We start from the raw sequence: 21,604 nt of genomic DNA, 5'->3' as shown, positions 1-21,604 counted from the left end.
TTACAATCAGCTGCGTGTCTCTTTTGCTTTTGAAGGGAAAAAATAAATCTTTCATGTGAGGGCAAATCCATTTGGTTGGGTCGCATATACAAATTATATGCATGGAAAATGTGAACAGACAGACTGAGAGATAGAAAGACAGACAGAGAGAGAAAGACAGATAGGTAGATAGGTAGTAGACAGTGGGCGGGTGGGGGAGGCAGTGCGGGTGGGGATGGAGGGGGGAGAGAGTGCAAGAGTGTTAAATAAAAAGGGCCACGGGCATGGGCTGGATGGTAATGATGAGGGGTGGGCCAGCAGCTGAGGTCCCTGTAGATGAGATCTCTCCCTGACATGTGTGTCCCCTTCATTATCCATTAAGGGGGGCACAGTGATGAATCCTTAATATGACATTACACCAATTTTCCTCTTCATTTAGCCTGCTAATGTGCTGGTCTGCTCCTATATGCCCGGGGGCTGCCTGTACCAGACTCCACCAGAAATAGACCGCAGTGGTCACCGGTGGCACACCTTGAAGCAGCCTAATTAGGGGCAGTGCCCACCTAATGGGGCTATCTAGGCGGAGGGGTCTGCATAAGTTTATTTTTTTATATGGTAGAAATTGATGATCGACTGTTATGCATTTCTGGCGTTTTAGGCATTTCCCCCCACAAATATATTTTGTCATCAGATTTCAAATGAACATGTTATATAAAGGACTTATATGGATCACATTTCATCATCATATGTGTGTGTGTGTGTGTGTGTGTGTGTGTGTGTGTGTGTGTGTGTGTGTGTGTGTGTGTGTGTGTGAGTGGATGTGTATATGACTCACTCAGCATGCCCATCCCCAGCATGAAGGCATCCATGGTGTAGGGCAGACCCCTGGCTCGCCCTCGTGTGCCTGGTGGGAACATCACCTCCTTGGGCTGGGCCTTCTTACATTCTACCTATGTAGACAGAGAAACACACACACATATGAACCAGCGCACACACACAAACACACAGAGACAGAGCATTAGACTGTGTAGGTACAAAACCAGACAGATCTGACAGGGCTGTCTTAGCTCTTTAAGGCGTTTTTCTATTTGACTTGCACAGCGCTGGATGTTTTCCATAGAGAAAAAACAAGACCGAGTCAATCCGAGCACCTCGCATTTTGGAGGGACGTCTCAAAGGGAAACTCACAATCATGCTCCTCCTGCATTAAAGCAAAGGTTATTGCTCCAGTGAGCATGTGCCCGATGCCTCAGGGAAATACAAGCTTAATACTTTCCAAGTGTTTCTGAGACATCAAGGTAGGAGAAGCTCTGTTCTGTAATGCCGTTGCCACAGTCCCACTGTGTGGCTGTATGTCCAGTTTCTTTGTGAAAGGCAGTTCTTTGTTTAATCCAAACACAGAATAATCTCAAAAAACAATAATCTCTCTTGACAAAATCTCTACGTTTTATTTACTCAAGTCTTGCCAGGGCAGTGTGTTTAAAATCTGAAGCTGGTCAAAAAAAGTGTTTTTAAAAACTCAATATGGTTATTTTTTTGTGTGTCTGTGGTTCTGTTTGTGCACTGTGAATCTGTATATGTCTGCTGGGCTGAAGTCCCCTGTGCACCACAGCCCAATCCACCCGCGGCACCCGTCTCTCTCTCTCTCTCTCCTGCATTTCTTTCTCCCACTCCGGTTCTCACACATACAGGTTTTGTTCATTTCCCATCTTGGAAGACTGACATCTCCTCCTCCTACATAACACATATCAAATGAGGGATATGACAGGGGCAGATGAGGAGAAGGAGGAAGATGAGAGTCCCATTTACCACGTATCTGTGCTATCTCGATGAATTATAGAGAGGCACGGTCGGCTGACAAGGGTGGCATGGTCTTGTGTCTGTCGGTTGTTCTTTGGTAGGCTGAGTCTGTTCACCATGCTGCACAATCTATTTGCTCCACTGCCTGCTTGGCATCAGCCTGTCCATCTGTTTGTCTGTTTGCCTCCTGGCTCTCGGCGGCTTCTCCCTACTGCCTCCACTTAAGCAGGGCTTTCTCGGCTGCAGCGATTCACATGTCATCCTGGCCTGCCGCACAAGACAGGCAACGGCGCCAGTGCTTCGTGCACCAAGGTGCAGCCCCGCATCCATACAAATAGGCTCGCAACTCTTGACAGGCCAGGGGTGCACGCGACTATTCGCTCACAAACTCATTCCCACCTTCGCAACGTGCTGTTGAGAGTTGCCAAACTGAAATGAAAAACTTCGCATCTGTACAAAGTTTCTGTTGCTAAATGGTTTCGTAATAACAAACTCTGTGTCATCCAGCACAGAGCTAGAAATGTGAAGAGGGAACACTAATGCAAAAGGTTTCTATCACAGAGGGGGAAAGTTGCTGCGTTGCAGAGCTGTGATTTGTTGCTGTTAGCAGCCCTTTCATTTGAAGCAGACCAACTAAAGTACACAGTTCCCTCAGCCACTTTGTAGCTGTCACAGCTACTCTGCCCTCCTTGCTCGACTGGAATGGTTTGACATTGTGCTGAAGAGAGCAAAGGCACTCTTTATCGTCACGGAATGACCCCCGGCACGGATGTAGGGAACTGGGTGGGACAAACGGGCCCGTTAGAACTCTCAGTACACCGTTGAGATTTTCACACATGTTCACATAGCTGGGTGACAAATATAGTCTAGTTCAGAGACACTGTCTGCTCCGGCCACATCCAGCTAGTTGGACGCTCAGGTAGCCTGCTGGGAGTGAGACGGACCCGGGTGTGACTCATGTCTACATGCTCTCAGATGCTGATCTTTTCATATTCAGGCAGAGGGCTCCTTGTCATGGATTTTAAAAAAACAGCCAGAAGCCAGGATCTTTGTGTGGCTTGAGTGTGTGGGTGTTCACCTGCTTCAAAACACAGTGTGTGGGGGAGGCAAGGAGGGAGGCAGGAGCTTTCAAGAGTGAACCAAGTCAAAGAGAGGAGAACAGAGAGGACAGCAAGAGACTCGACTACGAGGCACTGCAAAGACTCAGCAGTTGTGAATGCAGGGATTCAATATTTTACCATGTGGAAAGTTTGAACAGTGAGGAAACATTAATTTTGCAAGCTATCATTCTAACTGCAGGTGGATTGTGGCTTGTGTAACCTGTCTAGGAGTCCGGATGTCATAAAGGCAGCACAGTATTGTGTTGTGAAAAGTCAGTGAATGGAGTTGTTTGAGCACCATTGTGCCTTGTAGAGAAAAGGGGAACCCCTTTAACCTGCCTTGCCTTCACTGGCTCAGAAGTTGCATCATTTTGTGCATCTGAGAGCTTTATACAAACACATTCACACACACACACACACACACACACACACACACACAATGCGAGACAGCTGACTGTTGGAGTGAATTCCTGCCACACAGGGTTGACAAGGTATGGTTACCTCCACCTGCGAGCTCCCGACATATATCGAGATCTTTCCTTCTATCCTGCTGCACTGACATACTGCAGTTGATAGCTTATCTTTGAGATTTGTGTCACCCTGAAGTCAGAGGATGGAGGAAAACAGAAAGCCAAATAGTAGAGTTTATACACTCTTAAAAAAAGTTTAAATAAATCTTTTAAGGGAGTTACTTGAAATGCTGTTTGGGATAACCACAACTGTCAACTCTTTACCGGGTTTAGTTTGAGTGTTTGGAGCTGTCATTCAGTCTCCATCACGCCCACATACAGCGGTTTAAAAAAAAGGGGGCCTTGGATCTCGTCCAAGCAACCTGCAGCCCAGTTTCCAGTAATCCAAACCAACAACAGGAAATCACCCCAAAACGATGCGTGCTATACTGAGACAGATGTTGACATGCTGTATAGTAGCTTGTGGATAACAACCGATGCTCATACTCACCACGTTGCATTTTTGTTTCAAACTGAAATGGGGCTCACTTAAGAGTTATAGTTGTAAGGCTTCTAGAAATATCAATTTTATGAATTTTGTTTCTGCATTTCACAGTATTGTGTAAACACAGTTTAATGGCGAAACACATATAAAAGATCATGCTCAAGCTAATTTGCAGCACCTGTCCGTGGGCAAACTTTTAAATTCAGTGTGAGACAAATAAGCTAAATGATAAATTTATTATTACTTCATCTTCGAAACTCCAATATTTCAGTGTCATTGTAGAATTTTTATTTTTGTTCTGCTGCTGTCTTGTCTGGTTATGAAATCAGGACATTGTGAGGTTGTTATTCTCTGAAAAATTAACCGCCAATAACCAAGCTTGATATTCAAATTATGAAGTGCACATACTGTATGCACACAGAAGATACTAGCCTACTTGATGAGTGTAGTATGTCATACAGCCTGCTGATGAAGAATAAAACAAACAACTGTGTTTGTTTTAATAAACAAACCCCACAATACAGAGCAGAGAAACACACCACCTTTCCCATACATCTCCCATACATATTAACCTTGTAGGTATAACAGGAAGGCGTGGGCGGGATGGACTGGTGATGGCTGTCCTTCAGGGACGAGTGTTGTGGGTGGGTGTGGTGTGTGTGTGTGTGTGCGTGCGTGTGTGTGTGTGTGTGTGTGCGTGTGTGTGAGTGCATAGAGGGGGAGGTGTACTGCTACTATTAGCTTCACTAGTGAATGGATTCCATCAGTAGACTGGCAGACTGAAGAAAGCAAACCGTGTGATTCATTTACTCCAGCGCCCACTCTCAGATGAACAGTCAAAACACATAGACTGCATAGTTAGGAAATGTCACGGCTCTGAATGCACAATATCAGGCACAGTGGTGTGGGATTAATCACTTAAAGAAAAAGCTTCTCACAAGTGGTTGATTTAGAGGACAGAATGACTGAACCAAGTTAAAACTATAGTTTTTAAACAAACATATCCTTTAGCTGTTCCTTATGTGATGTAAAATATGGCGATGGCATGTGCTTGCATGCATTCTGGACAGGGTCATGCTAAAGGATTCATATTTCTTTTGAAGTTATGAGTGTTTTGACTTGAAATAGTGAATGTATTGATGAAAATGGAAATTAAATGATGCCGAAAGGTCCTAACTAAAGCAATTGTTTTACTAAGAAACTGAGATAACCCCTTAGATAAGAGAAGGGATTATTATTATTATATTCCTTTATTGATCCTCATGGGGGGAATTCGGGTGTTGCTGGGGTTGACCCTGTAAGCTATGGATAACATCATGTTTGGACGAACGTACTCATTATGTCTCCAGTAATTTGTTGGTAGGTAGGCACCATGTAAAACATTTTTGATATCCGACAAACTGAAAAAAAATTCATGCATGAAACAAAATAAAATATTTATATGGTATTCATATTTTTCTACATTTGGCTCCTATTTGAACTAAAAATCCAGCAATCGCTTTTTTGGTTTGGTTAATAATTCTGACCATCTACTGAGATATTTCTATTTTACCAGCATTGGAAAACAAATGTTGTACAATCCATCTCTTGTGTCGTTGGATTTGTTTGTTGGTGAGCCATTTGGAATTGTATTACTCGCCGCCATTAAAATAGGCTTTTAAAAGGTATTACATGCAGCATAGCTGATTGTGTCCTCTGGAATACTTATTACTTCTTTGAGACTTAGGACCTACTATTTGAGCTAAAATACTTTGGGAATTATTCCCAGAGCAAAAAGTTGGTAGTCCTCAAGTTTCTCATAACTTGGGCACTTAGGAGCTACTTTTAGCCTTAGCATGTTTTTTGAATATCTCTCCAGACCCTCTGTTCTCCATTATAGGTCCAACAACAAATATCGCAAGCCTCCAAGGGGTCAATATCAGATACTAAAAAGATAGATTTTGAGTGGAGAGACACTTTAATGCCTCTGTGAACCAAAACTGTAATGCCATGTATTTTATAAAGAGGCCATTTGCCGCAGACCTTCCATTCTGAAACGCTTGTATTCATGGTTCATAAAACAATAGGGATGTATAATAACGGAAAGAAGTTTTGGATAAAGCAAAATGATGCTCTCAGTGGCCAGCAATCTTACAGTAGTCATTCTGCCTGATGATATCTCTGCATGGTTATGTAAAAGCTAAGGAATATGAGGTCATTCTAAGGACCAGGTGCTCCCTGTGGTGCCTTAACTGTTCCATTGACATGTTTCTATATAACAAGATGATATCCTCCACAAACACTCCGAGAGACACATTCAAAAGTAATGCCATGACCATCAGGTCGACGCCAAATGGCTTCCATCACCTCCTCAATCAGCAGATCTGAACATTGTGGATCTTTTATGGGATGTCCTGGAGTGCAGAGTGAGTTGTGGATTTTCCACCTCCTTCATCCCTCAAAGCTTTTCTTCTTCAATGAAGGGTAAACATCCAATTACTTACAGTCCAGAACCTGTACAGCAGCGCTCCATGGGGGACTGAAACGCCTCTGAAGGGTGGTCCTTCTTCCTTATTAGGCACTTGATGTTCAAACACTGTTTAAGATTTAAAAAATATTTTCAAACAGATTTTCAGCACCCAGAGACGTCAGTTTCTCTCTATAGAAAACTCCTTTAAAATAGTGAAAGCTAGTTTATGCTATTGCTATAACCAAGTGTGTCCAGGAGGGATTTATACAACGTAAGACCTAAGCGTTCGCCACACAGACACACACTAAACTTCATGGCCTCTAGCTTGAGGGCAGTAAATGTTAATGTTCTTCATAGAACTTCTACAGCTGGCACTCATAAACTCAGAAGTTGTGTCTAAATACAAGCACTTAGGTTTGGTTAGCTGATCATATATCATCAACCTTTATGTCTTTATTTATTCTCTTTAGCTACATAACATCCACAGATGTATTAAAGCAAAATGTAAAGTATAATCTGAAAAAAAGTCAATGTTTCACATAAACATCAAATTGGGTCTTTAACAGCATTATGTTTGAACTTGAAAGGAATTTCCTTTCCTTGTATAAAAGAGGATTTCTACTTTAGACTGTGGGTATCATCTAAAAGAAACCTACATATGAATTGAGTCCTTAAAATTCTAAATTCTTAATTCGGTTCTATGCCTTTTTTTTTTATATACAGAGGTCACTTTATATTAGGGAGTAAAGTAAAGAAAAAAGAAAAAAATGCTTTTATCCTGCGCCCCTAATGGGTAAAAAGGCAATGTATGGTTGTGTTATAAGAAAAATGCTGCATCTGCAATAATGTATGGGTTGCCTGATGCGATCTTTCTTTCACGATTCTGCTCATATCAATACTTTCAGCCAAGTACATCTGTATCTTTATATCGAAGGCTGATGTATGAACTCTACCTGTATTAGTATTTCCCTCAGCGACTGGGAGAGTCAGAGCCTATTCTGCTCCTCAGCGCAGTAATTGGTTGGTCATGTCAGGGAGACAGTGCGAAATTGACGACTAACAGAAAATTCCTCCCTCCTGTTGTGATCATTCGCCACTGTTGAATATTAAAAATGACACATTAAAGAACATTACCTTGAAGCACTTGACTAAAACCAATGTGAGTCCATTTTAATGGCACACTGCTCGCTCATCAGAGCCAATACTTGATGGGTATTATTATGAATTAGCTGCGCGTGCATAACGGCGGGGCGGGGAGTGATAGAGGGATTCCTGTCTTTGGAAATGGAATTCACAACCTTCCCTTAGCTGTATTAAGGTTCTGTCTTACTACAGTATGATAAAGATATTCATATGTCTGGCAACCAGAGGATGTGACTGCCATCTTATGCTTATTGATTTTTACTCTAAATTATTTACTGGTTTTAATACAAGGGTACAGTAGGTACTGCTCTGGCGATAGAATGGTACAATCATGTCAAGGGCAGCATAATCCATACTTTTTCGCATCTAGCATTTGCTAAAGCATGGCGGTCTTAAAGCCCCTTGGGGCAAATTTGTGATCTGTGATACTGGGCTGTATAAATCAAATTGACTTGACGGTCTGCAGAGGTGAGAGCGATGCAGAAGTCAGTGCAGCTGGCGGGGCAGGTTGAGAGCGTCTTGCTAAGCAGCACCGTGTTTTTTTAATTATATATGAGGCTGAACTCACGCTGACGGAGAGGAAGTGCTGAAGAGTGAGGCCTCGGTGGCACACGAACACAGGGTGATTGACCAAGTCACTAGAAAGGTCCGGGCCCTCACATCTGAGTGGGCACTGACCCACTACACTGCCAGGAGCCCTTGAGAGACGGAGCAAGGAGAAGGTGGGGTGCCCTGTACATCCACAACCCTCCCAAGTGGGGTGGAATTTCTGTCCGCATCAATTATTCAAGAGCCATCTTAGATAACACTCACGGGGAGGATGGATGAGGTCTATTTCTGTATGGTACTTCATAAAGATGAAGACAGGAGACATTTTTTATTTTGTGCACCGTGCTCCAGACACCGGATAACCAGTACTCTCCTCCCTGCAACTAAAGTAAAACTGAAGTGTCTTTGAAAAATGCTTTTAACGCACTCCACACTCTTTCCTCTTTTGCTGGCATTCCAAGATGTCAGCAATTGCAGAGGAAGGACACACATGTTTCCTGCATCCTATAGGGAACGTTATGTACAGTAGGTGTTGCCAAGAGGGTCTTCTTACAAAGGTGACAAAAGCCATGTAAAAACTGTCCGTCGCTATGTCCTCACACTGTACCCTCTCAATCCTCCTCATCTTTTGTGTTTAGGGACTGCAGGATGGTCTCCACGAGTGTAATTTTCTTTTTATGAGTAACTGCACGTATGCTACAGTAGGAATACTCTTCTTGCAGTCATGTAGCAGTCAATGTTTTCCTGGCACCATTGGAAGTACATGTCACAATGCACAACAGTGTATCACGTCTTAGCTGCAAGTGCAAGAGATTTGAAGCTTCCAGCCAATAAGGGGTCACTTCATTAGCAAGGGTTTACTAAATATTGAAAACAGTATTAGTAAGCGTTATGACTGTGACACATCGGCAGGTCAGATGTATACATGGACTGTTAGATGATGCATCAGAGACAGCTTTGATATTGCTGGCATGTACAAGGAAAGAGGATGAAAAAATATAAATAACAACAGTTTCTTCATTTTTCCTATGAATGTCTGTCTATAAAATATCCCTTTTATAATGATAGTTGCATTTGCGGGATGCGATCTAGACACAAAAAGAGAATGATTGGAAGTCAAGTGGTGTTATTTGGTAAATTCACAGGTTTGGAAGCATGCATCCCCAGGAGAAGCATAAATGTTTAATGTTTTCCCACATGCAGTTTATCAAACATATATATATATATTATACATGCTCCAATAATGCCATCTCCAATGTAAGTGGTGTATTGGAAATTCCAAAGATTCCCGGGGCTATTAAAGTTTGTGCATTACTTGTGACATACGAAGGTTGCACCTGAGCAGATTCTGGACGTTGTGGAAGCTTATTATTGTGTTTCTGCTACTCGATAACAGGTATTTGATGTTGGCTACAGCCTAGAATATTTTCCGTCAATGCAACAACAATGAGTTTGCCTATGTTTTAAGTGATTTTATCAGCATAGTTACTCACAACTATTCTAGGGCTTTCTAGTAATACCTGTGAATAGCGCAAAAATATTATCAATGTCTGATCTCTCATGTTTTATTTAGCCACAAATGTAGTTTTGTATTCCTGATTCAAACACCTTATTTAATTAATGCTGTGCTGTGAACATAGCCAATGTAAACTGTTAAAAGTAAAAAAAAAAAAAAGAAGCATTTTATGAATTATTAAGGATTATTACTTTATCGAACATTAACTCTGCCAACTATTTGTTAAGCCAATTTTGCATTCCTTATTAAGCGTTGTGTTTACAATCCAATCTAATTACATCTATCTAATTAGAACTTCTAACAAATAGGCTGTGGGACGGTCTTAAATGAGGCTCATTTTTCTGCACAGTTAAAGCTGTTGAGGGACATAACAAATAAAAACTTCCATGTAAAAACTTACTCCAGTGGTTAGATATCAGACTTCTTGGTAGTGGACTTCTTGTTATAGTTATTCTTGTAACATTAATTGTGCAGAAATAGGTAGTTAATAGTTTTTAAAGTGAATATTTGGCACCATTGGCATGATTTATTTTGCTTTGTGTGCATAAATAGACACTCTTGCATGTGCATTCATGCTTCACGTTGATGCCTGATATCTGTGTTTTCACAGAGGGCCATGCCTACATGTCAAAGGTTCTCAGACATTCGATTGTGACAGAATATCCTTCGGCTCGCGTACAGTTATTTCTGTCACACTGTCGGCTCGTTGTGGTCTCAGTCCCGAGCACCGACTGTGATGCAGCGCAGAAACACGGGGGATGTATACTGGGGTCATATGTCACCTGGGCTGGTCCCTGGTGAACATGGTTCTACTACGCTGGTCCTGTCAGTCAGATAGCCAGTCAGTCAGTTTTAGGAAAAAGGCCGGGGGGGAGGATAGAGAGAGAGTGTGGAGGCCAGGACTGAAACTGCAGTGAGACAAGTATTCCCTCCAGTCAATCACCATCCACAGAACCGCTCAAATGATGCAGGTTCTCTCAAGAGGCCTGCAGGGTGGAGTTGGGTGAGGGAGGACCTAATGTCACACTCGCTACGCTGAATTTCGGTTCCTGTCAATTATCATAAGAGACATGATGGCTTAGAATCCTGCTGCTGAACTCTGTAGGGTGCTCAGAGACGCCCATATTACTGGTGTAAATAAAACAAGCATCACTGGGACTCCGTGGAAGGTGTTAATCCCTGACTAATAAACTCTGCCTCCGCCGGAAGCTTCCCTGTTGCATCCCTGGACATTTCCACCTGTGTGTGTGTGTGTGTGTGTGTGTGTGTGTGTGTGTGTGTGTGTGTGTGTGTGTGTGTGTGTGTGTGTGTGTGTGTGCGTGTGGTAGGGGATTCAGAAAGAGAGGGACAGGCTCCACTCTCCCGTCCCTCAGCCTGACAGGCAGAACTCAGCCACACAATTTCACGGTCTGTGGGCAGTACACACCATTGCTTTCCCATCCCTGAGACCCACAGAGTGAGTGTGTGTGTGTGTGTGTGTGTGTGTGTGTGTGTGTGTGTGTGTGTGTGTGTGTGTGTGTGTGTGTGTGTGTGTGTGTGTGTGTGTGTGTGTGTGTGCGTGTGCGCGTGCATGTGTTAGCCTGTGCATATTAACATGCAGACACACACACCTCCTCAGCTATTAATACCAAGGAAAAGAAGAAATCAAATATTAATCCTTCAACACCCACCTGGAATTGAAAAAAAAGAGTGGACTTACCATTTTGTTATTGATTTCATGAAAATGAATTTCACAGACTTTCTCTACGATGTCTTCACTCTCAAAAGTTATGAAGCCAAATCCTACAGCGGAGAGAGAAACAGAGAAGGGAGTTGGGGGGGGGGGGGGGACAAAAGGGGGAGAGAATGGGGTTAGTGGAGAGCCTTAACAAAACTTCAGGAACTCAAAAAGAAAAAAATGCACCGCAAGAAGAAATATTATCACGAGCCAGATCCAGAAACTATGCGGGGACATCTGTGGAGATTGGCTCGGGCATGGAAGAGAACAAGTGAACACGACAGACATTGTCCTCTTTAAATCAGGAATATGATGAAATCTGCCACATTATTAAGGGCACTCGAGGACCTCTTGTACAAAGAGAAGATGGAAAAACAGCACAAAGCTCATTTAATGAGATTCAGGGAGCTAGGGCCCGGCATCTGAATTTCATTAAATGCATTTTGTGTTCTTTTTATTGAAATCTCACTGTATAACAAGCCCTCGTTTTTATGTTAATGCAGGGCCTTAGAAAGAATGCGTCGTTGACAGTGGGATTTTCATGCCATATTTATAGGATAAAAGCTTAACCCCTCCTTTTTACACAAAGACAGAGAGGCTCGATGGTTTCAGACTTTTGAACACAAGTGGATTGCAATGCTCTCCTCTGTGTTGTGATGGTGATGCACAAAGCAATCTAGCTTCTCTATAGCCGGGGTTGAAAGGGAAACTGATATTCTATTACTTTTGCAAAAGAAGGAAACGGCAACAAAAGAGGAACAGTTAGTGAATAAAGCAGCAAGTGGGACTGAAAGGAGATGAGTTTCTTTTCAAAATGGCAAACACCCCACGATGAAATAAAATCACTTCAGATAGGGCTTAAACCGCCGTCACTGCAGACAGCATCACACTCAACAGACAGCACCGTCAATTTATCGTCACGTCGTCAGATCATACAATAAATAAACCTACAGAATGTGAGAAGGTACAGATACACTAAAGACAACAATACAAAAATCACTTGTTGATCGAGCTGACAATGGTGAATATTTGCCTTTTCATAAAACAAATCCATGTGTTCATCCTCTTCACCACAGGACAAATTTCAAGGTCAGAGACTCGAGGGAGAGCTTTTTCAGAGCAAAGTATTGTGCACATGTGCACACATTCACTAACCATCCATACTGTGTACTAGCAGGGTGTACAAACAAAAGAGATTTGTCAGCCGTCACAGATTTTGATGTACCGTTTACAAGCAACATCATCCATTAATCTGGAAATTTGGTTCTCATTTTCATCAATTGTTTTTATAACGTTATATATACCCAATGATGTTCAATGATGTAAAAACAGACAAAGCCAGAAAATATGAGGCAGGCAGAAAACTATGACATTACTTAAACCATTACTCTTACGTTTCTTTTGAATTTTCTAATGGATTTTTACGATATTAACTAAATGATTTATTTACTTATCATTGCAGCTCTAGTTGACACTCACGTGGTTTTTCTTTAATATCCCTGGCTGCATTACACCATTGCAGGCTATGTTGGATTGCTTTATGGCAGTATTGGATTCCTAGGATTTTAAATCAATGTGAGTAAATACCTTATTTCTCAAGTATTTTACTCACTAGATAAACCAATTCCCATTTGGATAGTTTATACATGAAAGCTTTACTAAACTGACCATATCATACCGATATCACAGTATTAAATCACATATGTCACATTAACTTTACCTTATATTTCACCCATATTACCCACTCCTACTGTATGCATGTTGTTCGGGACATATTTAGCACCTTAAGTAACAAACCCAAGCAGAAAGCGGCAAAATGAAGTGTGTGTACTATGATACATTAGTGTCCTAAGTAGCTTATCCTATAAACTCATCAGATCCAGAAAAACACAGCTGTCTTTGTCAGGGGCTGCTGCTTACAAGCCAGTGTATCGCAAACACCGCCATCCAGAGTTTTGTCATAAAGTCTTTATCTCTCACTGGCATTTTTTTCTTTTCTGCTCCTCCTCCAGCTCCTCCTCCACAAATAACAAAAGATCCTCCTGAAGCCCCGCTCCCGCTACAGACAGGAGCTAGAACATATCAAAGCCAGCCTTGTCAAAAGAAGGGCTGGAAACCTAATGTGTGAGCTGATTAAACATGGACAACATCGAATCTAATGAGATCTTATGAGACAGAATATAAATTTACACTGAGATATCTCAACACTGAGCTGCGACACACACACACACACACACCACCACACACACACACACACACACACACGCACCTACACACACACGCACGCACGCACCTACACACACACACACACACACACACACACGGTGGGGGGGCAGGCAGAACGGGGGAGGTGGGCTGCACCCCCTTCTCGCTCACCCCACCTTCATGCCAGCGCGAGGAGCACTTTTGACAACCAACAAATCAACCGCCAGGAGTAATTTGTCACGGAGGAGTGTAGGTAGGGGGAGTCGGGGTGGAGGGGGTGGGGACTGGAAAGGGAAAGAGAAAAAAGGTGGAGATGAAATGAGGGGAGGGGAAAGACAGAAAAAAGTGACAAGGAAAGGGGTTAACACACATGGCCCCTGTCGCCACACTCCTTCCTGCCGCCACAGGCAGCTCCTCCATCAACTGACAGGACATTTTCCACTGCACCATTATATCCACTGGGGTCAGGGCCGAGCCACACCACCACGGCTACCACCAGCAGGGCCCCTCCACCCATGACTGGATCTGTTTAAATGAACAAAAAGACTATTTTTGCTCTGGTGTAGAAGACTACTTTTGCAATGTGTCCTGTACACGTACACACAAAGAACAACACAACAAACATCCTTATTTTTCCTCTCTCATTGGCTCAACACACTCCTTCTTGGTCAGTCCCCTGTGGACCGTCTGAACTTCTGGCCCCCGCTATTACAGCGCAGTCCTTTGCTCTACTATCCTATTTTACAGACCTTACAGACAATTACAGGCCACAGACTAGCGGCTACAGACACATTCCTCACCCCCGTCCTCCTTCTGCGGGGTGTCGGCAGAGCGAGATGGTCCTCATGCATCTGGGCCCCTCACTTCAAACCGTCCGCACATGGCAGGAGGCTGACCTCAACGAGACTATTAAAGACTGTCAGCGCTGACAGACACAAGGAGAGAGGTGTCAATGCGCTCGTGCTGAAGACCCTTCCCACACACCCACACACACACACTCAGCTTTAACAATACCCTGTAAATGGAACAACATGGATTTTTTTGGGTAGGCAGGCTGATAATAGGTGTTGTGTGGCTACTGGCTGAGGCCTCTTGGCCGCACTCGCTCACACTTATTAGCCAGAACCGGGCTCGGCACTCATCTCATCGCTCCGCAGAATCGACGGGGAGCCTACTTTCACGGCCCTTTACCACCTTCATCATACTCTGTCTTTATTTCACACTCATTCCAGGTTTCTCTGCTTCTGTTGCTCAAATGCATTTCACCCGCATCCCCCCCTACACCATCCATCCCTTCACTCACCCAGGCCCCTCCCAACCTGGGCAAAAAGCTGATTCTGCCAGGAGCAGATAATGGAGGAGTTTGCAAATTGATGCAGCAAAGTTGACTTTGACTTGAAAAGTGGCGTTGCAGCTTTAAATTAAGTTTTAAACTTAACAGGATTCTCTAATGTGTTCAGACCCCAAAATGTGAAGTGGGTTTAAATGCTCCTCTTACGTTTTTCCCTTTTGATGCCTGACGTGACTTCCATCTGCACAGCACAGATATTCTCAAAAAATATGACAGTAAATTAAAAAGAAATTCTAACTTAGCCTCCTTACTTAGTCTTTTAAAAATATGAGCTAGTAGAAGTGGTTGTGGGAGGAGTATTGCTATCAGTAGTAGTGTTCGTTATTGTTGTAAAGGTCTGATAAGCCTGTGTGAGCATGAACACGAGGCAGAGTTAAGGGGGCTATAAATTTACAGCTGCTGCAGAAGCAGGCATCCCCCAACTCCCTAATGACTGCAGCTAAATATACCGCCATAAGTACATGAGAGCGGATGTAAAGCACATATGTACTATCAGTGCAGACCTGGAGCCCATTACCTCCACCTTTCTACGTTCATTTAAGGTTTGAACTGAATTTAAAAAAGTGTGTCTAGAGACTTTCCTTGCCGACACTGATTGGACCTCACTATCACTATTCATGTGACATCTTATACATATATACATACAAGCACACACACACACGCATATTCTACAGCTCCATCAATTCGGTAAATAAACACAAGCTATGACATGAAATGCCTCATTCATCCAAGCATATATGACAATGACTGCTGTAATGCATTATTTGAGTTGATGCAGCCTCTTACATAGCCTCTTGTATATCCAATGATTTGACAATAGGGCTGTATGTAACTGCTGAATTAAAACTGCATCCGATGAGAGCAGCCTTATTCTGAGCTGCTGAATACTGGCGCCTTAAACACACTAAGGAAGTGGGGCAACCTGGAGGAAGTGTCAGACGTGTCCTCTGGGACGCAGCAGGAAGGCAATGAACCCCCCCTATGGGTATTGCACATGCATAAACACACACACGCACGCACACACACACACACACACACGCACACACACACACACACACACTAGGTCATCGGTGTGACCCACCTGCAGCAACAACTCCTCCTCCTATACACCCCCTTCTGAACCGGTTATCCTGCCTTAATTATGCATGGTCCAACCTTCATCCATCCAATCAGGAGTGAGTCTACAGAGAGCTATTGCACTGCCTGACTGCCTGCGTGCACCCAGCCTCCAAGCCCCATCTTCTTGTAATGCAGAGAAGCAGACAGAGGCAGTCCGAACACCCACGGCACAGTTAGAGGCCTTTGATCAGTATTTCCGTCTGCTATTACTAGAGACCCAGAGCCCCGGGCGTTAATCCCCTGTTTAATACAGTTAACGGCATGAACTCTCTAACAGCACAGGGCTCTTATAGTAAAGGAAAGAGAATAGAGGAAGAGCACATTTGTGAAAATGCTTGCCTCGTTAAATGAACTGTGCTTGAAATTTATATGGGACATTAGAAATGTATTAGTAAAACAAACCTCCTGTAAAAACTACACTGAAGTATCAGTATTGATATACTAATGCTGATTAGTATTAAGGAAGTTGGGGGTTAGAAAGTCTTTCAAATTTGATTCAAATTCAGTTTGTGAAAAATGGTGTAATGATTAAGGCCAAAATCGTCTATCATTATATAGGTTATTTCATATCTCGCCGACGATATATTTCATGATGTAGCATGTTTCTCTGTAATTTAAGAAATAAATATTCCATAGGAAATAACCACATTCTCTCCTGTGTAATTAAAATAGTAAGTGTTTTCTCATGTAATTAAGGAATAAAGTGCAAAATAATCAGATTTTCTGAGACATTTGAGTTAGTATGTGCTTGTCATTTAAGACAATTAATAATCACATTGAAATATCACGCACCACTTGTGATAATCAACAGACTGAAAGAGGATGATGCATAATTGTTATCAGAAAAAACAAATAAATGGAAGGAAAGGAGTCTTCTGTCTTAACAGAAATAACAGAGCTTCAGCTGAGGTCTGTAGTCTTGAGAGAAGTGGTGTTGTCCTCCTTATTGGATTTATAATATAATCTGTGTTTATGTTTGACATTGAATTGACAAAAAAAAAATGCATGTTTTGTTTTTCATTGGTTAATATAGAGACAAACACACAGAGACAGAGAGATGAACAAATAAATGTGACTGCTTTGACGTGTGTGAGTGCGTAGGGGGAACTGAAGATGGACGATGTAAAATTAATCACTGAAGTGTACAGTACAGTGAGCCATGAGTGCGGTTTCAGACAAGACAACATTCGGAAGATAAGACCTGTTGTGTTGTTGGTTTAGCTGCACGATCACAACATAAATATATTCTGTTGTTTTTTTCCCCTTGATGCATTTGCCCTCCTTGTATTGCATTATGTTCAGGGATATGCTTGGCTAGAGCAGGTAAGCCATGGACAGATAGCAATAAGCGGTAGAGGAAACACTAACTGTCTTGTCAATGACCGCTTGCAGGAAATAAACTGTTTGATTTTTTTACTTTTTATCCTTTCAAAATGTTTTCATCAGAGAACAGCCTAAATAAAAAGAGTATAAGAAATCAAACAATGCCCATAACATGTATCTCTTTGAAGTGGCCCCTGACATTGATTAACACCAGGATGGATTAACACAAGTGAGAAAGGCTTTACAGCTAATAAACAGCTACTATACTTCCTATGGCTAAATTAGAACAAGTGAAAGACTGAAGTTCCATGTTTTGTAGCAATATTAATCCACAAAATACATTTTAACAAACTGAACAGATGTATTTGTAAAAAGGGACCGGAAACTACAAAAAGCATTTTCATGTATGATGTAATTCTCCAGGTGAGTAATAATACAAAGCATAGATCAGGGCCATATTGAGTAATGTTATTGAACGCTGCCTTGAGCATTCTATTTACTCCACTATAAGTGTCTGACTCATCTGCTGAAGCCCCGTTAGCCTTAATATTAATCAAATGAGCCATCAGTGTTAGCTAGCTGTGTCTCCACACTATAATGTAGTGTAACAGCCAGAGTGCTCGACAGATGTTGTTGTTGTAAAAAGAGCACTTTCTAATGGGAAGTGGGTAGGTTTAGTATGTTGAGGAGAATGTATTTTATTTGGAACAATAAAACACTCTGTGTAGGTGTACAAATGCAATGGCCCCCTTGGGACTTCACCAACGCTAATCTGTCTATGGACTCGGTCTGCACACTGTTCAGTATGTCAACCCTCAATTTGACCAAAACATAAAAGGTGATGATTATGTGAAGGTGGCTGTCCGCGCAGGCATCAGGCGGTAGAAGAACTGGCTAAGAATCTCGCCACAATTACTAAATATTGTGTTTTAGTTTGTTTAGCAGCAGCTCTGAGGCTTTTAAAAGCTGGATCTTATTTGCTGGGACAACAGTTTAAAGGACATCTCATTACAGATAATCAGAAATGTCACAGAGGAGCCTTGACATTTGGCCATCTCTTCAGAAATTCTGGTCTATCAATTAAATATCTGAATTCATCTTGATTTCTGCAAACTCGTGATAGAAAATAGGATCTCCAACATTGAAAAACAGGCTATGGAACAGAAAAAATAAGTCAATCTTTTCAACTTTTTTAATTGAAAAAAATGATGCAACTGTGAATAGTTTTGATGTGAAATATCGCAGGTGAGTGTTTTAATGTGGTTTATTTGACTTGCCCCCAGATCGTAAGGTCCTTTAGCCGGGGCCACCCCTATATATTACTATATCAGGGTGTACATACAGAATACTACATAGTACTCTTTACATCTACCCACCTACTGTAAAACCAGGACTTGAGACTTGCAAAACTGTACGGATGGATCTACTGTATGCTTTTTATTAAATGTTTAACAACCATATGCCTGCTTCCTCTGCGTTTTTCTGCAGAGCAACCGGGCTTAGCGTGCCTGCTGAGGGAAACTAGTTTGTCTGTGCCTCTATGTAGGTCAGCTTTCAGAGTTGGCCATCAATTTCTACTGTCCTACTTTAGGAGACACCCTGTCTCCATACAAACAGGGGGGCACACATTTGTATTACATGTGACTACTGTAACCTGGACTTGTACCATGATGTCATTGTTTTGAATTATGCTCTAATTACAGACATCTATTTGAACGTTAAGCAATAATTGTCTAACATTATCACTAGCTATAACTTCAGCGCAGGTTGGTCCACACACATCTGGGCTGTCAATACAGCACATGCCCATTTGTAGCTGGGCCAGAAGTAAAAGGCAAACTGTGTCAACAGCAGCACAGAAGGTGCACTTGTGAAATGAATCCAGCTCTCTCCACCTCTTTATTGCACTTTGAAACACCCTCTTACTCAAGAAAGACCCTCATTAGTGCCAAACAATATAGCCATAAGTGTGAATTTCGCTCCTTCTATATGATCACAAGGCTGCTCTAGCAACAATTGAATGGAAGCAATTATCCATGGAGAAGGTGACTAACTACCCCTTTACTCCCTGACAGCAGTCTAAAAGCGGTAAGCCATTAAGAGCTAAAAAAAGGGGGCACTTGATGAAGAATTCAAAGCAGTCTCAGAGAAAAGGAGTTATCTTTTGATAAATATGAAGAATAAAGTTTGGATAATTTTGAAACTGCACACTTGTTGAGGTACAGATAACAGGGACTTCACTGGAATTAAAAGAAGCATGACAAAACAAGTATCTGATTATCAGCAGAGGAAATGTGCCAAGGACGTTTAGCCGTTTCACCCAAAGGTTGGCTGCCACAGAGCCGAGCGTGTTCATAAGTGCCTATCTGTGTCATCAGATCGAGGAAAATCAGCCCGCAGGTCAAACATGACAAAGACCCTCTGTCCGTTTGTAAAGCAGCCGCAGCTCAGGACCTTTTTTTGAATATCATTCTCCATGTGTCTGCTTTAAACTGTACAAAAATGCAGTGGTAGAACTGGAAGTTAAGTAATTTGATATTCTATTCTTTAAATAAAAGATGAATATGTTTTATAAATATATCTTCTATAAATAAAGATTTTTATCATTAGAAATAATTTAAAAGTAACAGTATAGCTTTGCACAATTGTTCCATTACAAGTAGAAATACTCCAAACCCAAAAGTATGTAATTAGAAGAAACACGCTCTGTAGTATCAAGCGGTTATTATAAAGAATTATGGCCTGTTTTAGAGTATTACAATGTCACTTATGCATTTATGGGTAAGCAGCATTTAATGCTACATCTGGTCCAGATGAAGTTTAACTTGTCGAATATAAAAAAAACACAAATAAGACAAGTCACAGCAGACAACATATGGAAGGCGTACTGCCAACAGTAGTAACACTGACACACTAACATATATACGAGGACGTTAGTGTAACTCAGGAGCCCAACTAGCCGAGGGCCATCAGTAATGACTAAGTGGGGCAAGGCAAAAATAATAGAACAGCTAAAACATTGTGGGAAGTTCATGACATCATTTAACAATAATGCAGCCTTTAAACCGGGAAAAGGACAACACTTTTGCCATATTACTAGTCTCATATCACTTTATTGTTATAACATCGTTGTATTGCACAGCCCTAGCCTAGCCACTAAATACAAAAAACTAAGTATTTTATTCAATCTAGCAATTAATACATAAAATGGTGGCCAAAAGTGATGAAGCTGAAAAATTGGACAACAAAGTAAATTGTAACCAAGTAACTAGTACTAGCCATTACATAAATATACAGGAGCAATTTGAAAACCATGTTCCTCTGGAATGTTGCGTATATGTACATGTATGTAGTTCTAGTACAATTTAGTATTTCCTGATCTGGAGAAGCCAGTTTAGAAACTCCTCGCCATTTGGAGAGCCTTTTTTTTGTCATTGCACTACTGTGATTGCTAAAGCTGTTTCAAAATCTGACAAGTAGCATCACTGGCTGGAAGGTTCATGATTAATCACAATATATTCAGTTTCATATTCCACTTCACCAAGTGATAGCACATTCATGAACATAATGGACTTGGATGGATCCTCATTATCCTTGAACACATGACCTAACTGAGACTAGAGCCCCCTTGTGTTTTTTACGCCTGTGAAAACATGCTCATTGAATTCCATGTAGCCCAGCAATGTCAAACATTGGTCCCTGATATGTGCATTCTGACTGGGATGTTGGGCTCTAGAAACACATGTTGGTTAATGCAGAGCTCAACACTGACACTCTAACAAAAACACACTATTATTGCAGTCCGTGGCAATTAGGTCATGAGAACACTTGGTCGGGTTCCCAATAAGCTCGGCCCATTTGGGAAAAGAAAAACTGCTCTCTTGTTCTCTCGCTTTCTCTCTGTGTGACTTCCTTCCTCTCTCTATATTTATAATATCTCACTATAAACCTTCTCTTGGCGCTCAGTGTGTGGATAATGATTGGGTTAGCTGCACCCTGAGGATCCACCATACAACATTAGACCAACATCGTCCTCCAGTAACATCCAAGGAACAGCACAGAGGTTGCTGTTTCCATGGAATTGCTGCACTAGAACAGCAATTACATAAAAACCTGTAAAGTATACTTTAGTACTTTAGCTGGCTTTGGAGCACTTTCTGTTTTGGTAGCACTTCCTATGATGCCCATGCATTATAAACATATGTATGTGTTATAATCTGTTTATAGCACTGTATAAAGCAAAGTGAAAAAAATATTGTTAAATCCAAGCAAAAACAACACAAAAAAAAGGAATATAGCTTATTTGGACTTTACTTAAAGCAAACAATGGCCACTTAGTGGTAGAGTAACTTTAAGTCATAATGCATTATAGAAGAGATTGTAATAAACTATACAAATA

The 21,604-nt window shown here is 41.7% G+C and overlaps 1 protein-coding gene across 8 annotated transcripts in view; it reads right to left on the bottom strand.

The window, feature by feature from the left end:
- Positions 1–21,604, bottom strand: part of LOC129114086 (RNA-binding protein Musashi homolog 2) — a 234,063-nt gene that overhangs the window by 51,374 nt on the left and 161,085 nt on the right. For all 8 annotated transcript variants that reach the window (XM_054626605.1, XM_054626604.1, XM_054626610.1 and 5 more), the window contains 2 exons: positions 11,190–11,272; positions 815–929 (listed from right to left, as the gene is read on the bottom strand). In XM_054626605.1, the coding sequence (XP_054482580.1) occupies positions 815–929; positions 11,190–11,272 (198 nt within the window). The remainder of the gene's footprint in view (positions 1–814; positions 930–11,189; positions 11,273–21,604) is intronic.

The sequence above is a fragment of the Anoplopoma fimbria genome, chromosome 24 (assembly GCF_027596085.1).
Source record: "Anoplopoma fimbria isolate UVic2021 breed Golden Eagle Sablefish chromosome 24, Afim_UVic_2022, whole genome shotgun sequence".
Classification (NCBI taxonomy): Eukaryota; Metazoa; Chordata; class Actinopteri; order Perciformes; family Anoplopomatidae; genus Anoplopoma; species Anoplopoma fimbria.
Note: the sequence above shows the minus strand (reverse complement) of the source record. Positions and strands in the feature narration are given on the sequence as shown.